This window comes from Nerophis ophidion, linkage group LG16 (assembly GCF_033978795.1).
Source record: "Nerophis ophidion isolate RoL-2023_Sa linkage group LG16, RoL_Noph_v1.0, whole genome shotgun sequence".
NCBI classification, from domain to species: Eukaryota; Metazoa; Chordata; class Actinopteri; order Syngnathiformes; family Syngnathidae; genus Nerophis; species Nerophis ophidion.
In genome coordinates, this window is record NC_084626.1 from 1,941,493 (window position 1) to 1,954,337 (window position 12,845).

The 12,845-nt window shown below is 43.0% G+C and overlaps 1 protein-coding gene across 13 annotated transcripts in view; it reads left to right on the top strand.

Moving 5' to 3' along the window:
- plekha6 (pleckstrin homology domain containing, family A member 6) overlaps positions 1–12,845 on the top strand; it is a 249,741-nt gene that overhangs the window by 195,537 nt on the left and 41,359 nt on the right. For 8 of the 13 annotated variants that reach the window (XM_061922543.1, XM_061922534.1, XM_061922533.1 and 5 more), the window contains 2 exons: positions 414–467; positions 2,480–2,551. The exons of 3 other annotated variants lie outside the window; for them this stretch is intronic. In XM_061922543.1, coding sequence (XP_061778527.1) covers positions 414–467; positions 2,480–2,551 — 126 coding nt within the window. The remainder of the gene's footprint in view (positions 1–413; positions 468–2,479; positions 2,552–12,845) is intronic. 2 more of the 13 variants (XM_061922535.1, XM_061922541.1) reach the window with 1 other exon arrangement.

Genomic DNA, 12,845 nt, shown 5'->3' on the forward strand with positions numbered 1-12,845 from the left:
ATTTATTAAAGGTAAATTGAGCAAATTGGCTATTTCTGGCAATTTATTTAAGTGTGTATCAAACTGGTAGCCCTTCGCATTAATCATTACCCAAGAAGTAGCTCTTGGTTTCAAAAAGGTTGGTGACCCCTACTATAGTCTATACGTAAATAGTCGACGACGTTACAAAAAGCTGTAAAAGTAAAATAGTCCAAACTGGGCCATTTTTGAACAGTCACTTACTTTGGATTTTAATATTTTTCATGTGGAGCATAAAATTACTGTTGATGTTACGAAAATTTTTTTTGCATGATCTGTCCGAATACGTTGTTTGCTCTCTGCTTCTGTCTGATCTGAAAAAAAACCCTCTGCCAATGCTTCCATGTGTCTGTTTGTCCACCATGTTTGTATCTTGTCTCTGCTGCTTGGGTCAGGATGACATGTTAGACCACCAGCTCCAGCGCAACCTGGATTATTTAGACCAGCAGGTAGGCGAGCACACCTGCGTTGTTTTTGTTCCCACCATGTTCCACGGTTTTTACTGACATTGTCACTGCGCCTTAGAGTCATCTAGTCTTTGTCCCTGTCCCCCCCTCCCCCCAAGGAGTGTTTTAAATACACAACTCAAAACCAGTGAAGTTGACTTGTTGTGAAAATGGTAAATAAAAACAGAATACAATGATTTACAAATCCTTTTCAACTTATATTCAATAAAATACACTGCAAAGACAAGATATTTAATGATTGTTTTTTGTTTTTGCAACCACATTACAAAAAAGTTGTTACATGGCCTTTCCTTTTAACAAGTAAACGTTTGGGAACTGAGAAAAAACATTTTTTAAGCTTTTCAAGTGGAATTCTTTCCCATTCTTGCTTGACAGTCCGGGGTCTCCGTTGTGGTATTTTAGGATTCGTAATGTGCAACATTATTTTAATCGGAGACATTTCTGGACTATAAACAGGCCAGTCTAGTACCCGCACAAGGCATTGTCTTGCTGAAATAAGCAGGGGCGTCCATGATAACATTGCTTGAATGCTCTGTCACGCCAAATTTCTTCCCCCCTACAAACCCCCCCACCCACCCACATTTACTTCTGGGGTCTTGATTAATACAGACGTTTTGTTAACGCTATACTATAAAAAAAATTAAAAACAATTTACAAACAAAAGCTAAGGGATGACGCATTTTCATCCGGGGTCACGTTTCCTCTTATGTCATCCCATAGCTTGTGTTTGTAAATTGTTTTTTCAATTTTTTTATAATATAGCGTCAACAAAATGTCTGTATTTTTATAATATAGCGTTATATTTTTTTATAATATAGCGTTAACAAAACGTCTGTATTAATCATGACCCCGGAAGTAAATGGTGGGGTTGTGGGGGGTGGGGGGGGGGGGGGGGGTGGGGGGGGGGGGGTTGTAGGGAAAATAAATTTGGCGTGAAAGCTACAAAACCTGCATGGACCTTTCAGCATTAATTAGTGCCTTCACAGATGTGTAAGTTACCCATGCTTTGGGTATTAATACACCCCCATACCATCACAGATGCTGGCTTTTCAACTTTGCGCCTAAAACAATCCGGATGGTTCTTTCCCTCTTTGGTCCGAAGGACACAACGCCCACAGTTTCCAAAAAAAAAAAAAAAGTTGAAATGTGGACTCGTCAGACCACAGAACACTTTTCCACTTTGCATCAGCCCATCTTAGATGGCAGCATTTGTGGGTGTTGTTGATAGACGGCTTTCGCTTTGCATAGTAGAGTTTGAACTTGCACTTACAGATGTAGCGAACAACTGTAGTTACTGACAGTGGTTTTCTTAAGTGTTTCTGAACCCACGCGGTGATATCCTTTACACACTGTTGTCGTTTTTTGGATGCAGTACCGCCTGAGGGATCGAAGGTCCGTACTATCACCGGTAGATTCTCCGAACCTTTTGATGATACTATGGACCGTAGATGGTGAAATCCCTAAATTCCTCGCAATGGCTGGTTGAGAAATGTTGTTCTTAAACTGTTGGACAATTAGCTCACGCATTTGTTCACAAAGTGGTGACCCTCGCCCAATTCTTGTCTGTGAATGACTGAGCATTTCATGGAAGCTGTTTTTATACCCAGTCATGGCACCCACCTGTTCCCAATTAGCCTGTTCACCTATGGGATGTTCCAAATAAGCGTTTGATGAGCATTCCTCAACATTTTCAGTCATTTTTGCCAATTGTGCCAGCTTTTTTGAAATGTGTTGCAGGCATCAATTTCCATATGAGCTAATATTTGCAAAAAATAACCAAGATTCCCAGTTCGAAGGTTAAATATATTTTCTTTTTCAGTCTATTCAATTGAAATTAGGTCGAAAATGATTTGCAAATCATTGTATTCTGTTTTTATTTACGAATTACTCAACGTGCCAACTTGACTGGCTTTGGGTTTTGTATCCATAAGTGCAATTCCAGTTGCCTTCCTGACAAGGTTGTGAGGTGTTTTTGATCTGAGCTGAATTCTCAGGTGCTGGAGGGAATTGGTATGGTTACACGAAGGGTGGAGAGGTCCTCCTCGACAGCAAAGCTGTGTATACAAGTAAGAGAGGAACGAGTGCAGCGGGGAGGCAGGCTTCTTTGTAACAAATAGCTGAAGATCCGCCAAATGGGCTCGCTGGTGACTTTGACACTACTTTGTCAACTTCAGGTCCAGTACTAGCTCGGTACTGCATTACAATACCGAAGATCATTTAGTCTTCACTAAGCCTGCCTCTCTTCGATTCTGTCTTTTTGTCTGCATGCGGTGTTCTTGCTATAACGTCATAACTTTATGTTTTCCATTCATTTCCATCTAATTCTGTACATGACTTAAACCGTATTTTCCGGGCTGTAGAGCCGCACCTACCAAATTTTAGAATAAATAAATACGTTTGCACCCGGCTACAGGCCACAGATATATGGAGGTACGAAAGAATCTGTAAAAGTTTATCTATATACCTTAATTGTTTACAAAATTTGCCTGTCACAGGGCAGTAAAACGGCTGTTTAAACAAAACAGAAGCCATGGTCATGGACCCACAAGGTATGGAAACCATCTCTCAAATCCATATAATTCTGTACATACCTAAGCCGTATTTTCCGGGCTATAGAGCCATACCCACCAAATTTTACAATAAATAAATAAATATGTTTGCCTCGGACTGTAGGCCACAGATACGAAAGAATCTGTAAAAGTTTATTTACATACCTTAATTGTCACATGGCAGTAAAACGGGTGATTAAATAAAACAGAAGCCATGGGCATGGACCCACTAGCTATGGAAACTATCTCTCAAATCCATATATTTCTGTACATACTTAAACCGTATTTTCCGGGCTATAGGCCATACCTACCAAATTTTACAATGAATAAATATGTTTGCATCGGACTATAGGCCACAGATACGAAAGAGTCTGTAAAAGTTTATTTACATACCTTAATTGTTTACAAACGATGCCTGTCACAGGGCAGTAAAACGGCTGTTTAAACAAAACAGAAGTCATGGTCATGGACCCACTAGCTATGGAAACCATCTCTCAAATCCATATAATTCTGTACATACTTAAACCGTATTTTCCGGGCTATAGAGACATACCCACCAAATTTTAGAATAAATAAATATGTTTGCACCCGACTACAGGCCACAAATATGTGGAGGTACAGTACGAAAGAGTCTGTAAAATTTGATTTACATACCTTAATTCTTTACAAACGATGCCTGTCACACGGCAGTAAAATGGCTGATTAAACAAAACAGAAGCCATCGCCATGGACCCACTAGCTATGGAAACTATCTCTCAAATCTATATATTTCTGTACATACTTAAACCGTATTTTCCGGGCTATAGAGCCATACCTACCAACTTTTACAATTAATAAATATGTTTGCATCGGACTATAGGCCACAGATACGAAAGAGTCTGTAAAAGTTTATTTACATACCATTATTGTTTACAAACGATGCCTGTCACACGGCAGTAAAACGGCTGTTTAAACAAAACAGAAGCCACAGTCATGGACCCACTAGCTATAGAAACAATCTCTCAAATCCATATATTTCTGTATATACTTAAACCGTATTTTCCGGGCTATAGACCCATACCCACCAAATTTTACAATAAATAAATATGTTGGCATCGGACTGTAGGCCACAGATATGAAAGAGTCTGTAAAAGTGTATTTATATACCTTAATTGTTTACAAACGATGCCTGTCACAGGGCAGTAAAACGGCTGATTAAACAAAACAGAAGCCATCGGCATGGACCCACTAGCTATGGAAACTATCTCTCAAATTCATATAATTCTGTACATGACTTAAACCGTATTTCCCGGGCTATAGAGCCGCACCTCGCAATTTTTTGAATAAATAAATATGTTTGCACCCGACTACAGGCCACGGATATATGGTGGTACAAAAGAGTATAGTTGAAGTCCTTGGCTGTTAGCGGGCTAAAACAAAGATAACATCCGTGGCTGAGGCCACCCCTCGGACAAGAAGTTTTGTCCTTGCATAGATTAGAAAAAGTCTAACTTGAGCACTACAGCTAATAACTAAAGCACACTAGCTAATAACTAAAGCAACCAACTTTAAGCATACTAAAGTTAGTGTGATAATAATAACGTAATTAATCTAACATACGCAGATCCCCTTGCAGCACTAACTCTTCCGGGACGCTACAATATACACCCCCCGCCCTTCCGGTACCACCAAACCCCGCCCACCTCAACCCCATTTCCCGAATTCGGAGGTCTCATGTATGGGAGTAGGTCTTTTGTCTATATAGTAAAAATTTTAATATCTTTGAGTTCTACTCAAAAATTGGAACAAAAACAAAAGTGTTACCCTAGGGTTGTCCCGATACCAAGTGTTGTCCTTAAATAAAATAATGAACATACTAGACTGTCAGTTAGTTATGTTCTGTTTTTGACTCCGTTAGTTCCTTTTTTGCGCACTCTGGTTTGTTTTAGTTTCCATGACAACCATTAGATTCACCTGGCTCATTTGTTCGGACACCTTTCAATAATCACAGCACTATTTAAGCCTGTAGTTGCCAGGCAGTCAGGCCGGCGACATCACATCCTCAACACACCCTTGCTCCATGCTGATGATCCATGCTTTTTTCTCGTTCCCCGGAAGTTTTATTATTCATGCCACAGTTTGCAAGTTTTGTTTTATGTCCATAGTTTATGTTGTAGAAATAGTTTTGTTTCATAGCCAAGTTGTTGTACCTCCTCTGTGAGCGCCTTTCGTTCCTTCCTTTTTTGAGTTAGGATTAAAATATGTCGTTACCTTCACATTGTGTCCGATCCAGTCGCTTTGCACCTCGGGAAAACAAAACCACACCAAAGTCTGCATCATGAGACTAGACAAATTGTCTTTTAGTAGTAAGTAAGCAAACAAACTCGCGAAAAATAGGAGCAAAAACTAAAATGTATTTTTTCAGCTGAAACATAAATAACAGGTCTCATGACGACAAAACTACTTTATGGAGAGGCGGAGCCGGCGAACGAGCAGCGGGGCAGGGCACGCTAGAGCCCGGCCCAAGATGGCGGCGAGGAGGCGGAGAATGCGGCTGAGCGGGGGGGCGGGGCGTGCCGGTAGCGACGCCGCAGTCATGTGCAGGTGTGTGGATCGCGCACTAGCACACAATTAACTAATCTCCTCAAGATGTATAAAAAGGGTAGAAGGAGGAGAGATTGGGGCAGAAGGAGTCGGAGAGCCTGCAGCAGTGGATGAGGAACGAAAGCGAGAGAGAGCAAGACGCAGACGACGATCGGGGCGGCTGAAGAGCGAGACGGAGGAGCGACGACGGCGCAAAATACTTCCTTCTTTGAAAAATAAACAAGAGTCAAACCTGCTCAAAAGAAATGTCCTTCCTGGGTGGTCCATTGAACCCGCATGACAGCTTAGGGCGGTCACATTACTTTTGAGCAGGTTTGACTCTTGTTTAGAATAGAATAGAATAGAGTTTTATTGTCATTATTGCAATGAACAGGTTCAAAGAACAACGAAATTGGAGCAGCTCCTCCTAAGGTGCATATACAATATGGTAGTATAAATTAAAAAAAAAAAAAAATTAAAAAAAAAAATGAATAAATAAAATAAATAAATAAATAAAAAATAAATAAAAAAAAAAGATAGAGATGACAGATGTATATATGTATATGTATATGTATCCACACAGATGCATATCTGCATGCATATGAATACATATACACACATACATAAAACATTATTCCACATTGTAGTCCAAAAAAATTGAAAAACATTTAAACATTACACATGAGGACATGATGGACATATGGACACTCAGTGCCTGTTTAGTGCTACTATGGCTCTTGGGTAAAAGCTATTTTTTAGTCTATTGGTGCTCGCTTTTAGCACCCTGTAGCGTCTGCCTGAGGGTAGCAGTTCCAGCTGGCTGTGCCCGGGGTGGAATGGGTCTTTCAGGATGCTCTGTGCTTTCCTGAGACAGCGGGAGCTGTACAGGTCAGCCAGGGAGGGGAGGGGGCATCCGATTAACTTCTGGGCGGTCTTTATGACTCTCTGGAGCGCCGTTCTCTCTGCGGCCGTGCAGCTGCTGAACCACACGCAGATGCAGTAGGTCAGGATGCTCTCAATGGAGCACCGGTAGAAGGACACCAGCAGTTCCTGTGAGAGGTGGTTGTTCCTGAGTATTCTCAGGAAGTGCAGTCTCTGGTGTGCCTTCTTGATGGTAGCCGTGGTGTTGGTGCTCCAGGATAGGTCGTTGGCCAGGTGGACTCCCAGGGAGCGGAAGTCGGAGACCCTCTCCACACAGTCACCACTGATGATCAGGGGCAGGATGTCCGTTTTTTTCCTCCTGAAGTCTATGACCAGCTCCTTGGTCTTGGAGGTGTTCAGGGCCAGGTTGTTGACTTTGCACCAATCCGACAGCTTCTCCACCTCATCCCGATATGCAGCCTCGTCTCCCTCCAAGATGAGCCCCACTACGGTGGTGTCATCCGCAAATTTGATGATGGAGTTGCTGGAGTGGGCAGGTGTGCAGTCGTATGTGTAGATGGAGTAGAGAAGGGGGCTCAGCACGCAGCCTAGTGGAGAGCCGGTACTGAGGTGCAGGCTTGATGACATGTGGCGACCCAACTGCACCCTCTGGGGGCGGTTGGATAAGAAGTCCTTAATCCACATGCAGATGGAGTTCGAGAGACCCAGGTCTGACAGTTTGGACACCAGTCTATCAGGAATAATGGTGTTAAATGCCGAGCTATAATCCACAAAAAGCAGCCGCACGTAGCTTCCCCCCGTCTCCAGGTGACCCAGGGAGGAGTGTAGGGCTGTGGCGATGGCGTCCTCTGTGGACCTGTTGGCTCTGTAGGCAAACTGGTGTGGGTCGAGCTCGGGAGGGAGGACTGAGGTGATATGGGTCCGTACCAGCTTCTCGAAGCACTTCATAGCTATAGGTGTAAGTGCAACTGGACGGTAGTCATTCAGACATCTGACAGAGTTCTTCTTCGGCACCGGGATTATTGTGGAAGTCTTCAGGCATGATGGGATGACGGCCTGGGAGAGGGACTGGGTGAAGATCTTCGTAAATACTCCGGCCAGCTGGTCTGCACAGTCTCTTAGTACCTGTCCCGGGACTCCATCTGGGCCCGTAGCCTTCCTCATCTTGTCCCTGACTCGGATCGTTTATGGTTTTGCCTGTTATGTTTTTGATCATGTTCATTTCTAGACTCTGCCGATCCCTTCAGTTACGTATTTCCTTGTTTGTGTTCGTCGCCATGGTTTCGCCATTTGATTCACCTGCTCTGGCGTCAGGCGCACCTGTGTTCTGGTTATTATGTGTGTATTTAAGCCCACCTGATTCCTTAGTTCGCTCTCGGCTCATTCTTTGCTTTACGCAACAAGTCACGTATGTATTCGGTCTTATGTGTTCCATGTGCTAAGTTCCGCCTTAGCTCCGCGTGCGGTCGGCACGTCACATTTTTGTACTTTTGTCTCCAGCTAAGTTTTGCATTATCGTCCTGTGCGTAGGCACGCGCTTTATTTTCCCTTTTTGTACCAGTGTTATTTTGTTTTAAATATTAAATCAGGTTCCTACCTGCAATCCTGCCTGACTGGTCGTTGTGCATCCAAGAGGTGGCAAACAAGATGCGCCGCAAAGCGTGACAAGTCTTTTGCGCCCGTCGTCGCTCCCGCTACTCGCTCCTCCGTCTCGCTCTTCAGCCGCCCCCGTCGTCGTCTGCGTCTTGCTCTCTCTCTCGCTTTCGTTCCTCATCCACTGCTGCAGGGTCTCCGACTCCTTCTGCCCTGATCTCTCCTCCTTCCCCCCTTTTATACATTGTGAGGAGATGAGTTAATTGTGTACTGGTGCGCGATCCACACAACTGCACATGACTGCGGCGTCGCTCCCGGCGGCCTCTCCGCTCAGCCGCATTCTCCGCCTCCTCGCCGCCATCTCTCCACATAGGTATTCATGTGATATTTTAGCTCCCACCTTTAATTCTGTCAGGCTGGGGCTGTGGGTGTTTGTGCTTCCTCGATGCAAGGATGATGTGGGACGAGTCAGGCATGAACCTAAGTACATGGTTGTTTATTTAATAAACAAATAAACAAAAAGCGCTCACAACGGAGGAAGAAACTTGGCTAAACAGTACAAACGTGAAACAAAAACACCTGCTCAAGGGCATGAAAGACAATTTAACTATAAACTTAAACAGCACGATGGCAAGACTAAAGACATGAAACAAAAGAGCGCACTGTGGCATAAATATATAAACTTACTCGGCATGGAACTGTGGACAGGACGTAAAGGTTTGGACAGCATGAATAGGGTGCGTGTGAGTGTGAGGATCCCAGGACAAAGACAAGAAAAAAAGCGACTTAAATAGCTGTGATGAATAGTGAAAACAGGTGAGGCTGAGACGTGACAGGTGAAAACTAATGAGGTTGGCATGGAAACAAACAAAACCAGGAAGTGCAAAACATGACTGATTGTCGAAAATCAAAAACATAACATGACAAAACAAAACATGATCCATATGTGTGACAAATTCCATTCTGCATATCATCGTAAAAAAAAAACAACCTATTAGATCAGAGGAATTTTACGATCATATATGAAATATTGTTTTTGTTGTGCTTTTTTTCCCCTTGATCGTTGTCAACATCAAATGTATACATTATGTGTACATTATAGTTAAGCACGTTGGGTCCGTGTTTAAGTTCCGCACATCATTGCAGTGTTTGTACGCACAGAAGTTTGCATACACTCCCACTGGGCTTGAATGTCATCTTGGGTCCTGATTTATGTAAAAAATGTTCTCTTCCCCGGCTGGACTAAGAGTGTTCATCCATGGTGTCAGAATTGTACAAGTTCCAATGCATACAGTACATACATCACGTACTGTATATCTCATAATATGCGGCCAGAAACGTCTTTTAACTTGACAAATATCTGATTTAAGGGGAACTGTGCTTTTTGGGGGGGGAATTTTCCAGACACGTGTCTTTTTATGAATGCATTTTAACTCGTAAATAAACGTACATAGAAGTCGGTTGACAGTGGAATAACAGAAGCTATGATGTCATTGAGTTCAAGGCGCCAATTAAACTCTGTAAAAAAAATTATCTAACAGCACTCCATTTACATTTCGTAATCGAAATTTTAACCAAGTATTAGCTACCTTTAAAGGCCTACTGAAATGAGATTTTCTAATTTAAACGGGGATAGCAGGTCCATTCTATGTGTCATACTTGATCATTTCGCGTTATTGCCATATTTTTGCTGAAAGGATTTAGTAGAGAACATCCACGATAAAGTTTGCAACTTTTGGTCGCTAATAAAAAAGCCTTGCCTGTGCCGGAAGTAACAGACGATGTGCGTGACGTCACGGGTTGTGGAGCTCCTCACATTCTCACATTGTTTACAATCATGGCCACCAACAGCGAGAGCGATCCGGACCGAGAAAGCGACAATTTCCCCATTAATTTGAGTGAGGATGAAAGATTCGTGGATGAGGAAAGTGAGAGTGAAGGACTAGAAAAAAATAAAAACTATACAGTGGGAGCAATTCAGATGTTATTAGACAAATTTACTAGGATAATTCTGGAAAATCCCTGATCTGCTTATTGTGTTATCAGTGTTTTAGTGAGATTATATGGTCCTACCTGTACAACCTGAAGTAGCAGACGATGTGCGCGTGACGTCACGGGTTGTGGAGCTCCTCACATCCTCACATTGTTTACAATCATGGCCACCAACAGCGAGAGCGATTCGGACCGAGAAAGCGACGATTTCCCCATTAATTTGAGTGAGGATGAAAGATTCGTGAATGAGGAAAGTGAGAGTGAAGGACTAGAAAAAAAATAAAAAGACTATACAGTGGGAGCAATTCAGATGTTATTAGACAAATTTACTAGGATAACTCTGGAAAATCCCTTATCTGCTTATTGTGTTACTAATGTTTTATTGAGATTATATGGTCGTACCTGTACAACCTGAAGGTCGGCCCCGCACCGTTCTTCAGCACCAGTCGACGGGTGGTGGCGATACCCATCTCTGCCCTTCGCAAGGGACCCTTTTCGGAACACGATCTTTCGAAATGATCGCTGCATAATACATTGTACTTTGTGTGTGTGGTCCAATCCAACCGCGTTCGCTTGACATCTCTGTTCCATAGTAAAGCTTCACCGTCATCTTTCGGGAATCAAAACAATGAAACACCGGCTGTGTTTGTGTTGCTAAAGGCGGCCGCAATACACCGCTTCCCACCTACAGCTTTCTTCTTTGACGTCACCATTATTCAAAGACCAAATGGCAAAAGATTCAGCAACACAGATGTCCAGAATACTGTGGAATTATGCGATGAAAAGAGACGACTTATAGCTGTGAACGGTGCTGGAACAAAATGTCCCCTACAATGCGTGACGTCACGAGCACGCGTCATCATTTAGCATGATACTTCCACGCAAAATTTAAAATTGCAATTTAGTCAACTAAAAAGGCCGTATTGGCATGTGTTGCAATGATAATATTTCATCATTGATATACAAACTATCAGACCGCGTGGTCGGTAGTAGTGGGTTTCAGTAGGCCTTTAACACGTAAATGAATGTTCATAGAAGTCGGCTAACAGTGGAATAACAGAAGCTATGATGTCATTGAGTTCAACGCGCCAATTAAACTCTCTAAAAAAAATAATCTAACAGCACTCCATTTACATTTCGTGATCGAAATATTAACCAAGTGTTAGCTATATCGTTATTATAGGCGCTATGCTTAAAGGCCTACTGAAACCCACTACTACCGACCACGCAGTCTGATAGTTTATATATCAATGATGAAATATTAACATGGCAACACATGCCAATACGGCCGGTTTAGTTTACTAAATTGCAATTTTAAATTTTGCGCAAATTATAAATAAATAAATAAATGGGTTGTACTTGTATAGCGCTTTTCTACCTTCAAGGTACTGAAAGCGCTTTGACACTACTTCCACATTTACCCATTCACACACACATTCACACACTGATGGAGGGAGCTGCCATGCAAGGCGCCAACCAGCACCCATCAGGAGCAAGGGTGAAGTGTCTTGCTCAGGACACAACGGACGTGACGAGGTTGGTACTAGGTGGGATTTGAACCAGGGCCCCTCGGGTTGCGCACAGCCACTCTGCCACTGCGCCACGCCGCCCCTTATCCTGCTGAAAACGTTGCAGAATGATGACGCGTGCGCGTGACGTCACGGATTGTAGCGGACATTTTGATCCAGCACCGATCCCAGCTATAAATCATCTGCTTTAATCGCATAATTACACAGTATTCTGAACATCTGTGTTGCTGAATCTTTTGCAATTTGTTCAATTAATAATGGAGACGTCAAAGAAGAAAGATGTAGGTGGGAAGTGGTGTATTGCGGCCGCCTTTAGCAACACAAACACAGCCTTGTTTACATTCCTGAAAGATGACGGTGAAGCTTTACTATGGAACAGAGCGGCCAAGCGAACATGGTTCCCGACCACATGTCGACCGGCAAATTTCGGTGAGAAAATGGTGGTTGGCTCTTACCGTAGATATGAGGGGGAGAGCTTGCGTCGTTCCTCATGCAGCTGCGGACTCTCTTGCCTCCTGCCACCGGCCGCCCCCGACCGTGGGATGCTTACACTGTAGAGGATGGGGAAAAAAAAAAATCTCAGCCTGGCTGCCTTTGCCAGTGTCTTCCCTCGGAGACACTGGCTGTCACCACACCCGTGGCCACACCCCTCCGACTTTCAGGTTCTACAGGTACGACCATATAATCTCACTAAAACACTAGTAACACAATAAGCAGATAAGGGATTTTCCAGAATTATCCTAGTAAATGTGTCTCTAATAACATCTGAATTGCTCCCACTGCCCTCTTTTTTTTCTTTTTCTAGTCCTTCACTCTCATTATCCTCATCCACGAATCTTTCATCCTCGCTTGAATTAATGGGGAAATCATTGCGTTCTTGGTCGGAATCGCTCTCGCTGCTGGTGGCCATGATTGTAAACAATGTGAGGATGTGAGGAGCCCTACAACCCGTGACGTCACGCGCACATCGTCTGCTACTTCCGGTACAGGCAAGGCTTTTTTATTAGCGACCAAAATTTGCAAACTTTATCGTCGATGTTCTCTACTAAATCCTTTCAGCAAAAATATGGCAATATCGCGAAATGATCAAGTATGACACAAAGAATGGACCTGCTATCCCCGTTTAAATAAGAAAATCTCATTTCAGTAGGTCTTTAAAGACCTACTTTCAACGGCGTATTGATAACGGAAAGGTACCTATCTTAAATATTGCTTATATATGCTTTATTTATCATGAGCCGGTGAGCTGCTCT